This window comes from Syngnathus leptorhynchus, chromosome 5 (assembly GCF_054491065.1).
Source record: "Syngnathus leptorhynchus isolate UIUO chromosome 5, UIUO_Slep, whole genome shotgun sequence".
Taxonomy (NCBI): Eukaryota; Metazoa; Chordata; class Actinopteri; order Syngnathiformes; family Syngnathidae; genus Syngnathus; species Syngnathus leptorhynchus.
In genome coordinates this window covers 14,079,187-14,100,605 of record NC_141199.1, presented here as the reverse complement: position 1 = coordinate 14,100,605, position 21,419 = coordinate 14,079,187, and the positions used below count along the sequence as shown (strand labels likewise).

Here is a 21,419-nt window from a genome sequence, read left to right as displayed (position 1 = left end):
ATTTTTTGGTGGCATCTGGCCACATGGGAGGGGAGAAAATGCTAATGATCATCCCGGCCAAAAATTATATTTAAAAAAAAAAAAAAAATCAATAATCACTTTTTTTTTCCCAGCAGTAGGAGGGACTAGTTTTGTTTGCATCTCACATAATTACTGTACCTCGCCTGAGCCTCCATTTTGAAATATTAACTCGACAGTCTTTAGGTCTGTGAACATTTCCAAGGTTTCTTTAGGCTGTTCTTTAAAGTGTCTTGTGAGTGAAAGAGAGGCTCAACTTTCACTGAAGTCGTCCATCAATGGACTGTTGGTTGTTGTCTGTCATGTGCATTGGCAGATCTTGGGGTTAACGTAGGTGAAATTCTTCACACACACACAGCCGGTTCTAGTTTGAAACAGTGCACGCAAGTAGTCCGAGAAAGATTATTAGACAGCGACATGTGTCAGTGTTGCTATATTGGCTCAAAGCAAACATTTTAGTTAAAAAAACAAAACTAATATTCTTTCAGCTACCCATTGTGGAGCTCTGAGATTTAGTGTCATGATTTCATTGAGGGGAAAACGAAGCTTCATGAAGCAGTTTTTGCATTTTTCGACTCCTCTAGATGGCACCCTCAGTTCAACATTAGGTTGAAAGAACACTGACTTGCTATTTCTTAAACGTCTTTATTTAAGCCAACAATGCTATCGAAAGGAGTCATAAAAACACACCAATTGGTTTATGAAGCTTCATTTTGTCATCACTGCATGATTGTATTGTTTGCCGGCATGATTGTCTTGCAACATAGCACGAATAAACAAGACATTCGTCATCACTTAGCTAACTACTCCCCAAGAGGAATCAATTCAAGGATGCATTAAAAGCCCTCCCCAAAATTGTTGGCTCAGGGAGGCTGTCGGTGTGGCAGGGGGTTGATGTCCAACAGTGAGACTAATCTCACCACATGTGTCCAAGCGCTTCACAAGGCCAGATGTTGAAACTGCTGATTTGTGTGTGTGTGTGTGTGTGTGACAATGTGAAACACCCATTTCACGCACGTGGTTAGAAAGACATAAAAGCTGGCGGTACTAGCTAAGAAGACATGGGGTAGAATTTAATTACGGCACATATGTATGCCATTTTTCCCTTCTTAAGTACTGATAAGTTTTGAATTGATTTCATGGTTTTATCTGGTCTGGTCAAGGGTCGATAAGGTGTCTCAGCGTGCTACGACCGAAGAATTCTCAGTACAACTGTTACAAACTTTGGGTTTCTACACATGCGGACGCTCCAACTTGCTGTGGCTTTGGAGGTTTATCCACTGTAATAGCATTTTAAATAAACAAACCTCTGGTGAAACAGGGCCTCTTTTGTGGGCCGTCAGATCCACACCGGGGCCAATAGCTGACACACATGGCAGTGTAGATTACAATAGGAAATTGACAATTATGTTTTTTGCAAACTTGACTGCCAACAGCGCTGCAGTGAAGCCATGTACTGGACTGTGGAACGGTTATATACTGTCATAAGAAATGAATTGAAAATGTATGGGATTTTTTTGGGGGGGTCATTTTCGATGTCTTTATCAACCTTTTTTTTTTGTTGTCATTTAGAAATCATTGATGACATCACGCATCTCGTGGATAAGACAGACGGCCGCATTCGCAATGAGACACGACGGGTGCAGCTGATGGACAAAAAGTCGGCCTCCTGCGGTGAGTTGCCTGATTCACTTTGTTTTGTCAAACTTAACTTCAATAAGGCATCCGTAAAGTCTATTTCAGAACAATGACAGTATTTAAAGATTTGACAGTACATAGAATGGAAAAAATGACGCTAATGTGGGAGTTTCCTTCAAATAGTCAGCAGAGGGCAACCATATAGAATAGCAAACCATTTCCTAAAAAAAAAAATCCTTGAATTGATTTATTTTCTAAATCACATCAGTAACCTCCCAACATTTATTGGTCTCACTCATTATAGTTTGAAGTTTTTAGTCGCGTAAACCCCAAAACAGATGTAGCAGTGCACAGGATCCAAAAGTCCAGTCCAGCTTTTGCGGAGAGTAGCACGTAACGCACACTAATGAGTCACCTTCTTAATAAGTCCGTTGATCTTTTTACCGTCACCCTACGTCTTCAATTTCTATTGCTTTTGATGACTTAATTAGTTCAATGTGTGGTGTGGCCCTCAAATCCACTTCAATTGTTGCCTTTTCCAACAATATTGGTCAGCAAGCTTCCCACAGGGGAATTAGCGCAGCTGGCTCAAGGCCATCTTTGGAATGCGTGAGCGTGAGCTGACCTCTGTTTGCCCATTGAACTCGGTCAGCATGGCTCGGGCAAATGTCGTTTTATTTTGTCAAAGAGACCGAACAGAAGCAGAGCAGACACTATGAAGGTTCTCGCCCCTGAAATGCTCGATTCTCTGGGCTGTGTCCCCCACGGTACCCACGCGCGGGCTTATTCGTCGATCCCAGAGCTGCTCGTCGTGTCCTTCATCGCCACATTTCAGTACGTCCACTTTATACAATTTGTGTACATTCCCAAATGTTCTCCTTGTGCGTACAGGTTTGTATATATTGCTGTGCGTTCAACACGAGTGGAAACATTCTTGCTTTTTCTCCGCAACAGCATCCCCCCCCCCAATTCCTCGCTGTCATCCCCTCGCTCGTCTCCGCGATTGTTTGGCACCCGTCTTTGTGTCAGAGTGCAGAGAAAGAGCTGAAACGACGACATGCCGCAAATTGTTTGTAGGGCTTTCCCCCCTCGTTCTCAATGGCAGCGTGTTTATAATTCCTCAGATTTAAGTCTTTGTTTATTTTCGTTACCACCTCTCATCCAAAGCTGGCTTTTTTTTGTAGACTTGGTGATGTCAAGCCATGACAGTTGATGGCATACTTAAAATATCTCTTGGAGGCCCTCTTTTTTTTTTTTTTTTTTTTTTTTGATGGCTGGAGACATTTCAAAAATGTCACTTGCTTTGATTGTGTAAATATCTAATGTTATCTTATTATTGGTATATTTTCATGCAATGACAACCGAATGATTCATACAATTGCATACATACATTGCATACATATTTACCAGCTCGTAATAAAATCAGTAAATCTGCCAATTCGCCATCTACCAAGTGAAGTATTCTCTTTATTAAATAAATTGGGGTAAAAAAAAAAAAAAATACATTTGTGGTAATACACATTACTCTCGGAGTAACAAATCCTTGGGAGGGTGGCGCGAGTTCTCTGAGTCATTTGACATCACTTCACTCCCAGGCAACATCAGTCGTACTTAAGCACTTCCCTTCGCCACAGAGTTAATCCACATTTGGTGAAGTAGCGCTTGTGCTCACCGAATAATCCCGTAGGTGCCTTGCATTCAAATTAGGGTTGGGCTGTTTGGAATGGAAGCAAATTACTGGATCGCTAAAATGTTTGGGAAATAAACTGCGCAAACTACTTGCGACTTGTTTTGATGTTACACTTTCGGAAATGTGAAACACCAGAAGCTCCTGACGCACTACTTCTTAAAGCTGCAATTTTTCTGTTTGTTTCAAAACATACAGGGAGTGTTCCGCCTTGGTAACAGATGTAGGAAGTCTCCGTGTTAGGGTGTTCCGCAACGCAGGACCACGGGGTCGAAAATTGAACTTCTAAAATGATCTTCTCTTATGGCTCTGATATGTTCACATTCAAACACGATCCAGATTAAATGGAATTGTATGTTTGTAATTGTAGCCTGATACTGTTAGTAATTTATTGTAAGATCTCAAATATTATGATTAAGACTTCACCGAAAATACTCAAGTATGCCAAATAATTTAACAACACCTTGTATTTATACTATGTGTTTTATGTATTCCAAATTGTGTCCAGAAAACGTTGGGGCGGGTTGTTGAATTCCTCGATGTGCTCAAGTGACAGGATCACTTTATTACAGCGCGGAAGCTTCTAGGTTTGTCGGCGCCTGTCCGGGACTCGCACCAATTATTTGTTGCTTGTTTGCGATTTGTGTCCAAAAATGACCTCTGGATCTCCTGGGTGGTCGATCTGTCAATAGACATCAAGCATCTCCTTCACTGTCACAGCACACTTCTCATCTGTTTGGCAAGCGAATTTTTCCATTAGTCTCCAGTGAAGGTCAGGAAGCGCTCATTTAGTCAGAGATGGGGAATGATGGGAGAAGAAGGAGGGTCACAGTCTGTGTGTCTCATGTGGCCGAATGTCTGGATTCTATCACAGTGTGAGAGTCATTGCAATTGAACACGTGCGTACCGCGCATACATACCTCAGCCATCATTGTCACGGGCGTTGCTGATGGACGTTGGAAGAATCATTTCTGATCGAATCAAACAAAAGCGAAGTTAGGTTGTGTGCAAACAAGTGCTGTGAAAAAGGCCATTTTGATAAAAGCAACAAATTGGATTGAGCCACAAGCGTCGTTTTCTCACGAATGCCTTCCGACAAACTCGCCCCGTATTTCCCCCTTTGGGAAAAAAAACGACTAATTAGGCTGCCGGGTGGGAACGAAAGCACAGCAAGCCAAAGAATGAGAGAAATGTAAACTTGAAGTGAAAGGCCTGGGCAAAATACCAGCCGTATGCTTCATAACTTTGGACGTCTTGAGTGCGTAACGGAATTCTCGACAGCGTTTGGCCCAGCCCAAGATGCGGTTGTTTGGAATCTTGGAGGAAAAAAAAAATAAGGTGAATGCTTGTGTCCTTGGGAGAGGTTTTATGATGTTTTAACTCATTTAACATCTCGTTCAATCAGGTTAAATCACTCACAGCTCACTTGTGGTTTCTCGGGGACAACGCAGAACCCAGTTTTAGAAACAAGCGACTGTACCAGGAAATACGTTTCGACCCGATTCCTTCCGATTTCCTTTCCCGCAATTCTGTTGTCTGTTGATGAAAGGCAACAATAATAGAAACTGATATTTTCACGTGAGCACTTGATCGGATCATCGCTTTATCGGATCATCGCTAACTAATGGGTTGTCCAATTAGTCAGTAATTAGTCTGCGCACAATTTGTGCAATGTGTTTTATGAATAAATGTCCGGTTTTTTTTTTCTTCTCTTCCTCAGGGATGATGGTGGTGATCGTTTTGCTGCTTATCGCGATTGTCGTGGTCGCCGTGTGGCCCATGTAATGAGAGACTACAAATCTTACAATCTGGATGAGGGAATGGTAGGAGTCAAACACAGATGAAGACATTGTCTCCTTCAGCTTGATCTGATTTGAAATCAATTCATTCAAGCTTTGCATTATTTTTCCCTCCACTGTTAGATTGTATTTACATCGGTAACGTTTCAATTTGTTGGATGGGTTTGTTAACCTGCCTTGTAAAGATATTTAAGTAGTGTCTGGGACTAACCAAAAAAAAAACCATCGTTTATACTTTATAACACCATATCTTCTGAATGATTGTATTTTAATGAAAGGCTTTGTTATTTATCTGAAGGAATGCATTCCAATCTGAAAAAAAAAACCACACACAAAGGTCACATTTTTCAGTGTAACAAGAGTTTATTTGAAAATTTGCTTTTAGTTCTACCGGCTTGGTATGTTCAGTAGTTATAATTTTCTTCTTCAATTAATGGCAACAATCTAAACAATGACAACACATGGGGGGGGGGGGATACAAATAAAAAGTTGGAATAAAGGAATAAAGGAAATCCTGGCTTGTGTAATTAAATATATTTATATATAGAATAATCGTAATATATTAGTACACATTGTAAAAAATAACATTGCAAAAAAAAAAAAAAAAGAGAAGTGGTTTTGAATGTGACAACTAAACAACATTTACAATTTATAGTACGAACAACAAAGCAACACTCGGAAATGGAATTTACATACATTGAGCATTTCCACAATAGCACCGACATAAAACATGATGTTGGAGGATAAACAGTTCAAGAAATATCTGAAAAAAATGACTTTGTTTTTTTTTTTTGCAGCACTCGAGTCGGATCATCATCAAAGACAAAAGTTCCGATTTATATTTAGACTAATAATGTTTGTGTTACTCTTTTTAATTGTATATCTGAGGCCCAAAATAAACATTTGGATCAAATTCCTGGAAAGGGAACGACATATCAAAGCATAGGTAATTTCTGGACTATTTCAAACAACTAAGAAATTATTTTAGCTCACTATTTCAAAAATTCCAGGTGTGCTCGTATGGTTACAAATTCATTGTGTTTTGGGGAGAAATATTTATCGGATGATGGCTACATCCAACTCGCATTGCAATTAAATAAATGTTTTAAGAGTGAATTGTACTTGTACTTGACTTTTGATCAAAGTAATCAATGGAAATGTTATTTGAGAATTTTTATGAACCATTAATACCATTTTTTACATTGATTAAACTGAAATAAATATATAGCTTTGTGTACGTTGAAATGCAACCTAAATAATTAGGTAATGATCAGTAATGACCTATAAAATTCTCAAGTGAAAGAATACTGCTTTCCTTTTCCCATATTTCTGGAAGGAAAAAAAAATCACAAAATTCTGATTTTTACCTAATTCATCCACTTTCCACAGGATCACAATTTGTGACAGAACACAGAATGTTGTTCAGAATCAATCTTTCAGCCTGGAAATGGCAAAACGAAAAAACATTTCATTTTCATCTGAAACTGACAGCAAGGAAAGAATTTTTTTTTTTTTTCTCTTCACTGAAAAAAGAATGGCGGGGAAAAATAAACCTTAAACCAACGAACGCGTCAATTCTAACTTAAAGCACAACCATGTTTAGTCTTCAAGATTTTCATCTAAATTATTTTTGTTTACCTGAAACAATTTGTATGATTGAAAACATTGTTTTCTGAGTTTGATCTAATGAAGCAAAAAAAATATACAACCATAAAGAGGATGTTTTTTTTGTTTTGTTTTTTTACTGAACGTAAAACCAACAGGTAGGTGCACAAATATAATCTTAAATTGGTGCAAAATGGGCAAAGAGACGGACAGGTGTCAAAGATAAAGAAAGGGTCAAACCAAATCTGTAAGGTCAGCTCCTTCAACCGAAATTCACTAGAGTCGAATTCCTAAATGTTTCTTTTTTTTTTTTTTTTTACACTACAAAACAAAAGAAAACCAAAAAGCAGCGACGTCAACAGTCTCTTTCGGCTGTAGTCTTTTGTCTTTTCTCTCCTCCTGCGTCTTATCCCATTTACGGCTTCTTGCACTTTCCTTTCTTCTCCCGCTGTTGGAACTTCCGCAGCCTTCGCGCCCACGTGTCCCTCCACTGGATAACCAGGCTGCCTTTGTCCGCCACCACACCGCCGCTCTGGCCGGGGGAGTCCTCGTCGTTGCCCAGCAGCAGATATTTCTTGCCCGGCTTGATCTTGGGACACTTGCAGGCCACGTCTTTGGCGCGGACCCACAGGAACTGGTCCCCGCGACGAATCCGACTCTCGCCTTGCTTGTAGACTGAAATGACGTTGACGGTGAATTTCCACCACTCGCCCGCCTTGTCCGCCTTCAGAATGTGGACCTGGACAGCTGTGGGTGCGAGAGGAATCGTGTTGTTACTCCAGCACGTTTATAACCAATTTGGATTTCTAGTGTGAGCCCCCCCCCCCCCTCCTGCCCCTTTATCCCCCAAGTGATTCTATGGACACCCCGAGAAACTTGTAGCATCATTTTGTAACGCAGCATGCTGCCCGGCTCTCCCGCCGATCCTTTCAAAACAAAACCTCCATTCGCTTTCTGTCCTGTGGTGTGTTTGAATAGTCAGACCAGATCCTGTCTCTGGTCTCTTGTGGATCTGATGACTTTGACAAGAGTTTTTTTTTTTTTTTGTGTGTGTTGAACAATGCTAACAGATTTATTAGCCAGCCTTCTGAGTATTTCACCCCAATGTCACATTCACTGGAACCTTCTTCTGTTTTTCCGCCAGCGTCTTTGTCGCGGCACATTTATTATGTTTAATCTTTACACGCGAAGGTAAGCCATGGATGGAAAATGTCGGGTCTAGAGGATTTACTGCAGACTGGAGATCAAGCATGTGGCACAGGGAACAATGTGGAGGGCGCTGGAGGTGGAGCTGAATGTCACTTGTTGTAGTTTGCATTTAAAACTGACGCTTTGTATTTAAAAAAAAAAAAAAGGCCAAAAGTGCTTCAACTGGATTGGAAATGGCGCTCGAACCTTTCCTACAACATTGCTTTAATCGGAAATTCTTCTAATTTCCCCCCACACACACTTTCCTCCTTTTAAATGAATGTTAATCTGCAGTACGAACAGCGTTGACTCACCGTAATCCTTCTTGCAATACTTTTTCATGTTGATTTTCAGTTTGCCTTTTGATGCTTTGCAGTAAGAGTCACAGTCTGGAAAGGCATGACAACAAGTACAGTTAGTTTGTTTTCCAAAGAATGATCCCCCCAAAAAATTATGTATATTTTGTCTTGTATTTGTAGACATTCCAAAAATTAAACATGAATTTATTATTTTTATTTCATAGTATATATCTATACCGATATATATGTGTGTACGTGTGTGTAAGAATTCCCCCCCCCCCACGTTATCTTGTGTCGAGGCCTAATGGTACCATCAGCAGCGTTACAAATTACGAGCCTAGCCTATAGCCGCTTCTTCCCTGTCAAAGCCTGGGAATCATTCGACCCAATGTGGACCACCTTCCCACCCCGCCCCGACACATCACTCCAAATCTCACCTCGCTTGTCACCCCCAGCCCTCCCCCCCCAGAAAAGAAAAACGCCCTGGGATCAAGGCCCCACCGATGGGCCGTGTCAAACGTTTGCATTCATTGCAGCGTGGACATTGGGAGAAAGAGCATTGGGGGGCGGGGGGCAAGCAGCTATTCCAGGGTGTGGAGGCTGGGGCTGGTATGAAAGGGGTCATTGGCACACAAAGGGAGGTCAGGAAGGAAAAATTAGCCATCCATGAAGACGAGTTAGGCGCAGAAGACACTTTTCTTAGAGGGGGGGGGAGTGTGTCCACTCTGAACAAAAAAAAAAAAAAAAAAACGCAGGCATAGGCATCGCCTAAACGATGAGGTAACCCAAATTGCACCGCCACTGCCTCCCGTTTGTTGACTACTCTTGTCATCCACTTAAGAAAGTTCTGCACTGAAAGCAAATGATCAAATTTGTTTTTCCCTCTGCTCCTAAAAATTGGATCCAGAGTTCCAAGTGCATGAAGAGTGCCGCTAGTGCTGGGTGCAGCTTGAATATGAACAAACTTCTTTGTTGGTGGGGGGGGGGGGGTCTATGCTCTGTGCCTTTGCCCCCCCCCCCTCTTTTATGCTCGTTTTCAATGAGGTTGCCAAGGAAACGCTAAAAGGAGGAAAAAAAATGCACCCCTCCTTACCTACACAAAACAGAAGGAATAAGGCGAGAGACCGACGAAGAAGATAGAGCAAGAGTGAAGTTTGTCACAAGAATAGATCACGTCCAGTCGTCATGATGGTGTTGCTAAGAAAAGCCACAAATTCAACAGAGTCTCATTAGCATTTAAATGATTAGTAGCATGAGCAAGGAAGCTTTTGTTTTTTTTTCCCCACAACCCTCCTCCTTAAAAAGCATCACGATACTTCCCTTTGATAGCCTTTCGGACCCTATTAGTGTATCCCTGCGACATCCCACTGGTTGTGAGCGATCCCCAAGACCTCCATTTAGGACCAGGCAGTCCCCTACCGGGAGGACAAATGTTGCCTTTGTGTTCTCGTTCCAGACGAGGGGAAGTGGGAGCGGACCTGAGCTCCAATGTGGTCATGTAGTTACTTACGCTGCTTTTGTTTGCAGCCTGGTGTGTACCTAATTGAGTTCTGGACCTCTGCCCCTGACCGTAACGCTGCTGTACAATCATTTGGAGTGGATCATTTGGATGACTAAAGCTGCTACAGCACAGGAAACACTTCCAAATAATATGTCGACATAATTCCCCATGGTCACCCTGTCGTGAATATTATAATAAACTAACCCAGTAGAAAAGATGTAAAGAAAAGCTACTGTAATACTTTTGGTTTATTGTTTAAAAAAAAAAAAGAGCCATATTCATTTTGAGTTCACAACAATTCGTGTCATTGTGTAACAAATAAATTATCTAGTCTAACTCTAGGCTGTGGGGGGGGCAAGGGCCACCCCGGGCCACCCCATGGTGCCACCCCTGGGATTATGCTATTCATTTATGAACAAATAACTTGTTGGCATTTGTCACATTGTTTATAAATGTAGTTTGTTTTTGGTTGTTCCTTCTTTTTTTTTTTTTGGTCAAATGGCAGCAGAGTACACAAGTGTATCTCATGTGCATATTGAGTAGGGAGATGCATATTAAGTTGACTCGGAGATGTGAATGGAAGGAGGTGTGACGGAGAGCCCAGGAGGAGGCCTTTCTTCCCTCGGCACACTGGTGGGGGAAAACAAAGTGTGGCAAATAAAGCGTGTCATTAGATTAGGGAGCCCAGTGTGCTGTCCTGCTCCGAGCTCCTCCGCTTCGCTTTTGCAGTGTTTACACTGCATTTGGATGCCATACAAGCCAGAGAGGCTAGCCATCTTTGAGTGAAGTACTGATATAAATGTGATGTGAAACAAAAATTGACTGTACAGGTGGTAGCATTTTAAAAAAATCGTATATCTAGAAAATTCAAAGAAGCAGGTTATGTTGGTAGTCATAAATGATGCATTTTACATCATGTTGCGACTTTAGTTATATGTAAAATTGCAACTAGATGATTTATATATTATTGATCATTTTATTTAAAAAAGATAAACTGGTCTATTCCACCCAAAAAATATGACTTTTAGAAATTGTTTCATTTTGCCGTGATATTTTTTTACTCCTAATATTTTGTCAGATTAGAATATGACTGAAAAGTATGACATCATTCTTGTATATTTGATGATACTTTTTTGGGTTGCCTTATTTTGTTGTTTTTCTCGTAAAATGAAGACTTGATTCTCTTTGACCGTGAAAGTAAGAAAAACAGATAATTTAGTAAGTAAAAAAAAACATCGATATACTTTAACCTTATACCATGCAAAAGTTAATTTCCAATAGTTTTCATTTTCTATTTTCAATGTGGTGTCGTAACTTTTGCGCAAGAGCAGATGCATGTAATTCAACATTGCATGTATGAATCCTAAAAAGTTACACTCCAATAAAATCACCGCATCTGTTTATAATTCATGGTCATGTGATAGCAGAGTTGCTCAAAAACTACCACATTGACCGTAAACATTTTGACTCTTTTGACAATTTCAATATGCCAGTTGGCACGTCATGACTAGTCAGCTTTGCCATCTGCTCAAAATCAAACAGAAACTTTGAGGAGTGCTGCTCTGCGATTCCCCGTTATCATTAGATGATCTCTAACGACGTGATCCAAAATCATTAAAAAAAATCTCCCGGAGGCAGGCCACTCATTTTTATGACACACTTCTCATCGTCCAATTTTACTGTGGACTTTCCTGCAAGCAACATATCGTGGTAGATTTTGTCCCCCCCAAAAAATGAGGTATTTTATCCAAATCATGAAGCAAGGAAACAGATGAATGGGTTTGCATAAATGTGCACACCCTCTTAAAATGTGTTCAGAACAGATCTCAAACTCATGTTAAATGACGCTGTTTAGAGTTACCACAAATCAACTCCCAAAAAGTTGGAAAAAGGAACCCCAATAATTGGCTTTCACACCAGGTTGCGCCTCGCTGAGGTGCGGAGAATTCTTTCCAACAATTCCAAAGGTGCATGGCGTCGTGACAAAGGGGGCCCCGGAGAAACTCCAGATATATTCCCTCTCGCCACAAAACACACACACACACGCACGCCCGCACACATTCTGCTACGTCAAAGACAAAGCGTGAAACAGACAGAGATGGAAGATGGAAAAAAGGAAAGCGGGAAAGAAAAGAAGCGGAGAAGGTGTGGGGTGTGTTCGGCAGTGACTGTGCTGTCAATCAAAGCCGTCCCAGAGGAGATTGCCGGACCAACCACACACTTATGGGCCTCCTGCAACTGCATGAATCACTCCTTTTACAAAATCACCATGACATTTTTTCCTTCGACATCATATCTATTTGTCCACGTTTTGTTTTTGCCGTACATCACTTATATTTTTACAAAATGAAAAAGTTAGCTAATGCTTCTATAACTTTGGAATAAAAATTGATTTGAAATTGTCTGCAATTTTTAAAAATCAAATGTTCATAAATTACTTGCTAAATATCTATCGTTAAAACATTCATTTCATGTTAATGTTGCATAAGAAAACGCATCTGTTTTCTGGTATCTTCCACTCAATACTTGGCATGTCAGTAGTGTACAGTTATTGTTTGCCTCACCTGAGGGTTCTTCTGTACTGCTGGCTGGTGTCGTAGGCGGTGTAACTGGAATCTCTGCCCCCCCACCACCAGAAACACACACACACACACACACACACACACACACACACACACACACACACACACACACACACACACACACACAGACAAGTCAGTGTTCTCATCCTGTGTTAATAAGAAGTACAAAACAGAAAAGCTCACGTTGTGTTGGACTATTATCTCTTAATATATATTATTTGAAGTCAACATCCGTCTGTGTCGCAAATGTGCCATGTTGAGACTGTAATGCTTGACTAGCGTGCCATATTTAAAGAGAATATAAGTAGCCACCGCTTTGATTGGCCATGATTAAAACCACACCCTCACCGGCGCAGCCGCCTTGCGCTCACCTGTAAGCTTCGGGACACACCGTGCGTGACACCGGATTTATTTAGGAGTCACTAAATTTTCAAATTTCCACCAGCTCCTGTAGTTACATTTTGCGCTGACAGTGAGGGCAAGCAGGCGTTTAAAAAAAAAAAAAAATTTAAAAAACGTCCCTCCCATCTTCAGAGGAGCTCCATGCCGGAGAAGTTAGAAACAGGAAGAAAACAAACGATGGCGTGAAACCGCAGTCATCAAAGTGCGTGGGAAGAGAAAGAGTAGCCAAGCAGCTGCGCGCAGGTGAACACAACCTCGATTTTTATCAGACATGAGTGCGATGATTCATCTTGAAGATATGAGGTCTTCTCAAACATTTTGGGGGAAATTCTTTTTTTTGTCATGTTGGAAATCAGATAGATTTTAAATGTTTATTTAAAACATGTTTTATATTTGTTTTCTTATCTTTATTTTTGCACTGATTGTAAAATGTCAAAAAAATAAAAATAATCGCTGCATGCATTGAGGTGCGTTTCCTGTTGATCAGTAATCGCCCAACATAAGAATACAAATTAGTTGAGTGCTTGCACGTACTTATGCACGGGGCAATGGGCGAGCGGCTCTGCTGGTAACCTTTAGCGCAGCGGTTGCACGTGATACCGGTCACACCGTCTTTACAGGGACATTGTCCTGTGGTTTGGTTACAGGTTTTGCCGGCCGCACCCACGGGATGGCAATCGCATGCTGTGAGGGACACAGAAAGAAAAGGAGAGACACAGTGAGTGGTTGCACACACATGATAAGGAAGTGGGGGGGGGTGCGCACGGCAGAAAGGTGCACTGAAATGTAGACTGTAAAAAGCGGCAATATCTCGAGAATAAAATTTTTTAAAAAATGAACAAATTGCTCATATCTCACAGAATTAATATTAATCCCTTGCTGGGCCACATTATTGTAAAGAAATGTTTGGACTTGATTTCCCATTTAAAATAAAAGTGCAATATCATGATCCGATACACAAAGTCCGATTTTTTTTCTATGATGAAAAAAAAACCTAATTATATGACCAAAAAGGTCAATTTTTTTTTGTGTGAAGTCAAAAAAGTTTATCAATAAAATGATATATTTTTTAGGATTAACAACAATAATGACAGGTCATGTTTTCCTCCCCAAAAAATCTTCTCATCTTAAATTTCTCTTTGCTTATTTCTTTCTCACAGTTCTATTTCCAAATTTCAATCTCTGCATTTGCTGCTTTTGAAAAACAGTTACTAAGTTCTACCGTAAACAAAGAAGAGCTAGTTTGACAAGCAGAGTGAAGAAGCCACATTACTCCAAAGAGAGACACCAGTGACACTCGCTTTTATCTCCACGTTTCCTGTCGCGAAGCTCCTGTTTCCAATCTTATCTCCAGTAGCTACTTGTTCTTTTCACACGTCTTTATCAACTTCTACTTTGTACCTATTAGCCTTTTTCTCCATCTCAGCTATCAATTCAGACAAATGTCAGGGCCAAGTGCTTTCCCTCATTGCCTTTCGTTACACTTCTATCTTCCGGGACCTCGGCTCGGTCAACTCGACCCTGATGGACGCGCTGCGATCGCTTGACAAATTGAACGACTCTTTGGCGAGCGCCTTTTGGACAAACGTGCGACATACTTGTGGGGGAAAAAGGGGGGGGGGGGTGTTGAGCGAGGCTTTCTGCTTTAAGTGCGTGTCCACTTAGCGCTTGAGTGGCTGTGTGTTCAACCTCATGGCCACTCCAGATGGATTAGGAAGATACCAAGACTGTATCGCTCTCTTCGATTCCAAGTGACTGCAAGGATAGAAGGTCCAAACTCATAATTTCAACTATAACGTCATCATTTCAGATTTAAAAATCATATTTATTTTAAATGGCTGGCATTGACTCGGGCTAACAACTCCATTTCCGAATATATACAAACAACCAAATAGTTGTGACATTAGAACACAAAACGTCTCTGACTTTCTACGTGAAGCTTTTCGCAGACGCCCGCCTGAGGTCCGTCACCGTCGATTTGTTTATTTACTCATTCCCCGTCGAGTGATATGAGAAAACCTCGGCTTAAGCCGTCGGCGCGCGGCCGATATTTCAGACACACGTGCGTCCATTTTTGACGCGCTTGTTTTGTTTGCGCACGGATTATGCAGCTGTTATTTTTACCCGCAGCTACAAGAGAGGTGAGAAAACTCTCGGCTGAGAGTTGATGGCGGTAGGCGGCTAGCGCACCTGCATGGGGGGTGGGGGGGGGGGGCGTGTCAGCACCACCTCGGTCGGCCTCCATTCCTTCCTATCTTTCACCCTCGCAAATGACCTCCCGCTCGCTGCTCCCATCGTTTCACACCTCGCCTCTTTTTTGCTTTGGTTGTCCTGTCATCCCCTCACCTCCCCTCGAATTAAGCCAAATAACTCAGTGTCAAAAGAGGGAACACCCACTCCACCGCCCTCGCTCCGCCATCCCCGCAGACCTCCAACTTATCTCCGCTGACAGAGGAAGATGGGGGCGAGACAAGGCCAAGGAATGTTGAGTCGCTGAGCTTCCTTCCCCCATTTCCTGTCATTAATCTACAACTCGAGAGAAGCGGTTGTCAAACAGCGGGTCGTGGACCGGTATTGGTCCGTCACCCACCTGGTATAGAGCAGGGTTAAAGTAGTTTGTTTTTTCAAATTCAGATAGTTTTAATTAGTTCTTAATGCAACTTTTGTTTTTTTTGCACCATTTTAATGATCTATTTCAATATGAATAATATATATTTATATACATCTAATGTTTGTTGAGTACAAGATTGCAACGTACAGTCCCAATAGCTTAAGCATGTAAATTTTGAATTAAAATTAAAATTTTCTGTGACTTATTCACCTGTAGCATGAGTTCAATTTCTGATAAATTTTGGAGGTTTGTAAAAATAATAAGAATTATTATTATAAAAATAATAAGAATTATTACGATAAAAAAAAACAGGGTTTCGCAAATCCCCTGAGTTGTACTTCGTGGCCACCCCATGCCTCCCCACCAATGAAAAAAAAAAAAAATCCTAGCTCAGGCCGCGGCAGAGGATGTAGAATTAAATTATTAGTATTTGTAGTATTGTGCTGGGAAGAACAATTACCTGGTATATACTTTTTTGTGCGTGTTCATCTCTTTAGTGTGTCGAATGAATGACTGCCCTCTGGGAAATCAAGCCAGCGTGTTTTGTGATCAAGTAGAACGACGTACCCTTGCAGGCTTTCCTGTGCGAAATAGGTTTGGACATGTCCCGGTAGTAGCCCTCCTTGCAATAGTGGCAATGGCGTCCGGCCGTGTTGTGGCGGCAGTTGAGGCACACGCCTCCGCTCTTCCTCCCCGACAGCTTGTACAGCTCCATGTTGAAGCGGCAGCGGCGGGCGTGCAGGTTGCAATTACAGGCTGCCGAAACCAAAAAAAAAAAAAAGCAATTAGTGACTGTCATTCATAAACACCTCAAGTCTTGACAGTGACAAGCTTAACAGGTGCAGTTGTTTATAAAAAAAATAATAATAATAAAACAACATAGCTCACTAAACAATACAAGCAAAGCAATGAAAGACAAAAATAATGTTTTTCTTTAACAATTTGTTTGGACCCGTAAAGTAAAATAGAAACAGGTAAATAAATGAAAAATAAATGAAAATAAATTATTTTGCTTTAATCGGTTCCAAAAAAATTAATGGTTTGAGGAGTAGTAATTGATGTTGCCATTCCATCTCTGCATGTTCTTTATAGAAACTGTTCTCAGTTTGGTCACGAGTGAGTGGGAATCTATCCCAGCTAATTCTGGACGAGAGGAGGTAAAAAATACAAACTGCTTGCCAGCCGATCACACGGCGTGCAGTTTTCTGGGGAACGTTTTTTTTTTTTCTTCAATGTGAGCTTCATTATGAGCACTTCCTTCATTGAGCTACAATCCGAATATTCATGTTGTTGCTTATGTCCAAATTTGCAGCGCTCGCTACAGAAATCAAAGGTCAAAACATCATATAAAAAACATACCTTCTCAAATATTAAATGAACTTCTCATGTTACTGCAGCTTGCCATGAAATGAGCCGCAGTGGTTTTTGCCGTAGAATTGCATGACAGTGATGCAAAATGGAAGTGACCTGGTTTCTGAGTTAGATAGTAGGAAAGATGTGCTTTTTTTGGCAAATAGGCCCCCTGGTTAGCTCATGATTAGCTCATGGTTAGCTTGTAAGCTAGGTCTTAGTTAGATCGCAAGCTAGCTCGGGGTCGGCTCGCAAGCTAGCTCGGGTTACCTCACAAGCTAGCTCGTGGCTAGCACCTCATTGTAGCATGGAAAGTCCCTCAATGATTGTGACATTTTGGGTGATTTGGGACATTTTCATTTGATTCAATCGAGTGGCTGCAACGACGTAGCTCGCTAATAACGAAAGGTTCGGCCCTCGACACAAACCAACGTCAAAAGATACATTTCTCACAACATCTCTGCATTCTGAGACATGTTTCTAGAGCAACTTTTGTTGTTATCTAAACACGACACAAGCGTTCGCATCGCGGCACGCAACGACAAAGCCGTCATTCAGTCACTTCTCGGACTCCGACGAGTCAGCCTTAATCCGCGTAGGCCCAGAGACAACACGGGCCTAATGTTTGGACATCTTTGAGATAATCTGTGACACGGTGTTGAAAAGAATTGAAGACGAGCGCGTTCCCTCTGTAAGATGCAGCTGGCGAAAAATCGGAACCTGTCTGCAGGTGATCATACTCGTACCCGCAGACCATTCTTTGTTGCAACACTGTTTCACGCCAACACATCATCGGTGAGGATGACGCGCTCAGCCTAGGCGACATGTCCATTCTTGTTAAGAAGAACCGAGTGCGCACTTTCATTCATTTGCTACTGACAGACTACAGCTTGGACTGGTCAGCCACCATTTCTGCACATCATGACTTTATTTTTGAATATTATACAATTAATTGTTCATTATAATATCATGAATACATTTAAGAGAGAGAGAGATTCTTTGAGCATACTGAATTAGCTGAACGATGGTTTTCAACGGCTTCTTCGACACCCTCTGCGACTAATTGAAAGGACTGCAAACAAACAAAAACCTGGACCGGTTTTTGCTGCCAAGTAGCGAATGTTACGGGAAACTGCTATGTTTATCGGGTGTTTGCTACGAGTCCTCGAGAAACATGTTTTTCCCGGCAAAAATGTTGGCTAATGAGTGTCTTTCCCAGCTTCTGTAATATGACCTCAGCCTTGGAGCGGCTTTGCTTCTCTGGTAATTAGAGGCGGGTTGAAGCCACAGAGCCGGCCGGAGGTTGTGGTTAAGCTCATCACACCCGTGATAACGCTGCTAATTTTGTGACTTTGGTTGCAGCCGCAAATTGTTTAAAAATTGTATGTGACACTTTTACTGCCTGTCTGGAAACTGGCTTCGCTCAAATATGTAAACAGACAGGCCATTTGGTTTTTTTTTTTTGGGATGCTAAATAAAAGGCATGTTATAAGAGCTGCAAGAGAATGAAGACACTGGTGCTACCACAACCACTGATGGAAATTCAATCATTTGTATTTTACATATCATTGGTTGAAAATTACATTCATGTAAATTGTCTAAGAAACAAAATTGCTTCTTTTTTTTTAATTCATTCATTCAATTTGTCATTTATCTTTAAATGTATTTCAAGTGCACAAGAATACGATACCTTTTGCCATGAGCCCATTTCTGCATTTACAAAGTTCTAATACAAATGACGACAACTATATAACAGCCTTTTTCAAACACACATTATATGTAGACTGCATCATTTAAATAAATAAATAAATAAATAAATAAATAAATAAATAAATAATATTTAATAAATAATATTTAATAAATAAATAGGAATAAAAAATTGGATTAAAAATAAATTTCAATATAAATGAATGTCTTTGCCCCAAACACAATACATCTATTTCTACCACTCCTCATTTGAATATATTATTCCACTGTGAGCTTTCTGTCATCACAAGGCCTCATAAAGTGAATTTACTTTTCTATTAACAGCGAACATGTTAATTTGATGCCCTCTCCACAACATAAATGATCCATATATTCCCCCCCCCCTCCACCCCCCCCCGCCTCCTGCTCTGTCGCCATGTGGGGGGCTAATCAGGTCTTCTTTTCTTCAGCCGAAGGCACACATAGGCACCACAACAAAGGAGGGCCTAATGGCCTCCAATTTCCCGCATTAGTGCCCATTTAATGGCTGACCTGCCCTCTCGTTAGGCGGCGCTGCATGGGAGCGCATACGCACACACTCACACAAAGGCCTCAGGCCCACTTCCATCCCACTCTTGTGGCATAATAGTCCTGCCTGTGATCAGCCAGGCAACCACTTGCTGAGTAATCACGGCTCTTTGGTACTCAATAGCGCCAAGGTGTGACCGGTTAAAGTAAGAATGAAAGTCTCGCCCATCTGCTTTTTCATCTCTTGGGGAGTCAATTCCGAAAATGAAGCGCCTTTCTTTGTCATTGTCGTAACCAAGGTTAAATAATGAAACAAATTCAATTTGACATTACTGTGCCGTACTGTCATTTAGGAGGACAAAAATGTGACTCTTTGAGGTTGATTATTTATTGAGTTAGTTAGTTATCATTTCTTTGTTTTTGATTGATTTATTAGGTCCAGCTAAATTCAGTGCCAAATATCATTGTCAGAACCTGATTTAGAATTTACTGACATGTTTTTTTGGTCACGTTTTTGTCATCAACTCTATAAAGAACTGCAAGCATTGAGTATAAGTAGACATCTCTGATTTAACTCATGGTTGATCTACTTTTATTTACTTATACTTGACTTTCACTTGAAGCAATATTCTCTAGGATGACTTTCACTTATACCAAGAGCATTTTTATTTTTTTTCCCCGAACAAACTTACACTTTACAATGTGAGTGAGGGGAAAAAAATTCACGGAGGGGCTCGGCCCGAGGGCGTGGCCCGTATGTCGGCTATGCCATAAAAATGCCATGGCTGTAGCATGACATTGGCAGCTCCCATTCAGGACTCCGGCCCCCTCCAGGCTGAATGAAGATTCCTCTAGGCCTGTCGAGTCCCCCCCCCCGGCGAACAATGGCCCGTCGAGTGCAGCTGTCTTAATAGCGTGAGGACTGACAGCTTTGACAGCATCCGAAGCCGGAGACAACGCTCCGCTGTGTGATAACATAATACGAGATAATCGGGCAGGACAGCCGGCAAAGGCGTCGTGTACGTTTCCGCGCGGGGCTGAGCCCGCCAGCGCTTTGGCAGACGCCGTGACACCTCCGAGCTCGGTAACCCGATGTGAGAAAACGGATGTCGCGGCATCACGGAGGATCCTTCCTAAGCGGATTTGCGGTTCCCGTGGCAGCAAAGAGCAAGAACCACTTGCTCCTTTCCTTCCTCGGCTGTGCCCGATCTATGAGGATCACTTGAGGCTTGGTCCTTGTGGAATAGTGTAAATCACTTCCGCCACTTCCTCCACTCTTATTGTTTGACATCCAGCCATTAGCTCACCTTGTCACCTCCAGCCAACAGAGCCGAGCAAGACATTGATCCAAATCTCTAAATCGCCTCCGGTCTGTTTACGCTACGGGTTCGGTTACTACCAGACAAGCCGATCGTAGTGTTTCGGGTTCAAATATCTCCCGGCAGGTCGTCTAATGCGTCTCTTAGCCCAGAGGGGTCGACGGGGTTGGCTGTCGCCGGAGATGGCCTCGTTCACACACTTCATTTCTAATCCCGGAGCTCGGCCGATTCAACCGGTCTCTGTTGGTACGATGCCTTCACAGATGACAGGTTGAAACGAACGCCGGTCTTTTGGTTGGCTTTCATTGAATCACTCTCAGCTGGACTGTTCTGGTTGTCTTACGACTCGGAGGAATGACAATTGAACGAGGAAGTCCAATTGCTACAAGTTGAGTTTAGATTAGTTTGGGTCACTAAAAAGGAAGAGAAGACCTTAGATGATTTTTTTTTTTTTTTTCATTCTCTACCTACAAGAAGTGAGAGAGTCCTATAGGGAGACGACACACCCTAGCTTACTTTGTGAAATGTTCCCATGTTCAACTGACGCATCCTTGACGATAAGCAGATGAGTCTGGGATAGGAATGTTGACTTGGATGTCTGTCTGCTACGTTTAAGGTTTCCACTCCCTGATAAAATACACTTTGGAGCAAACATCTCGCTAGGTGTGAGACATTCTGACAAGGACAGACTTCTGAAAAATTCCTAAATCTCTTAAATTGTTTTCTTTGGTCTTTATTAGGACCTGGGTATGATGAGGAGTCTTTTTGAAATGGACAAAAATGTATGGATTATTTCGAACGGAATGAAATCTTCTGTCTTGCTCACCTTCGGATCAATTTCTATTTGAGCTTTATTTGCTTGGACTAAATTTTTCCACCATGAGCCAACTGGGCCTTCTCAACTGAGGATGTCATCAGAGGTTACATCGAGATGGGTCGGAGTGAGCAGGAAGCTACCCAGGCGCTCTAAATCTCAAACTTTATCGCACATTTTCTTTCGTGACACATTTATCGCTCCTTCATATTCGTCTCGGATCTGACTCATAATCCCGCCGGAATTCCACAGCATCTTTCGCTTTACGAAAGGAAAGCGCTAGAACCTCTCCTGGAAGTTCTTTGGGTGGGGGTGCAGAAGCCAGTTTTATTTTTTATGAAGTGCAATTTATTGACAATCTACAGCTTTACATTATTTTAAATGCAACATTT

General features: G+C 41.6%; 3 protein-coding genes across 7 annotated transcripts in view; 2 read left to right on the top strand and 1 right to left on the bottom strand.

Annotated features, from left to right (window-relative positions):
• Positions 1-6,333, top strand: part of stx8 (syntaxin 8) — a 16,448-nt gene extending 10,115 nt beyond the window's left edge. Inside the window, exons 7-9 of one of the 2 annotated variants that reach the window (XM_085911465.1) lie at positions 1,591-1,692; positions 5,064-5,166; positions 5,940-6,333. In XM_085911465.1, the coding sequence (XP_085767591.1) occupies positions 1,591-1,692; positions 5,064-5,128 (167 nt within the window). In that variant the 3' untranslated portion in view covers positions 5,129-5,166; positions 5,940-6,333. The other variant, XM_085911464.1, reaches the window with a different exon arrangement.
• Positions 5,504-21,419, bottom strand: part of ntn1a (netrin 1a) — a 22,790-nt gene continuing 6,874 nt past the window's right edge. Inside the window, exons 2-6 of the mRNA XM_085911462.1 lie at positions 15,898-16,086; positions 13,254-13,403; positions 12,300-12,353; positions 8,250-8,324; positions 5,504-7,494 (exon numbers count right to left, since the gene is read on the bottom strand). Of these exons, the coding sequence (XP_085767588.1) occupies positions 7,163-7,494; positions 8,250-8,324; positions 12,300-12,353; positions 13,254-13,403; positions 15,898-16,086 (800 nt within the window). The 3' untranslated portion in view covers positions 5,504-7,162. The remainder of the gene's footprint in view (positions 7,495-8,249; positions 8,325-12,299; positions 12,354-13,253; positions 13,404-15,897; positions 16,087-21,419) is intronic.
• The window catches only part of pik3r5 (phosphoinositide-3-kinase, regulatory subunit 5), a 25,554-nt gene continuing 16,325 nt past the window's right edge, over positions 12,191-21,419 (top strand). For 2 of the 4 annotated variants that reach the window (XM_085911456.1, XM_085911457.1), the window contains exons 1-2: positions 12,191-12,962; positions 13,367-13,437. The gene's annotated coding sequence lies outside the window, so the exon portion shown is untranslated. The other 2 variants (XM_085911458.1, XM_085911459.1) reach the window with 1 other exon arrangement.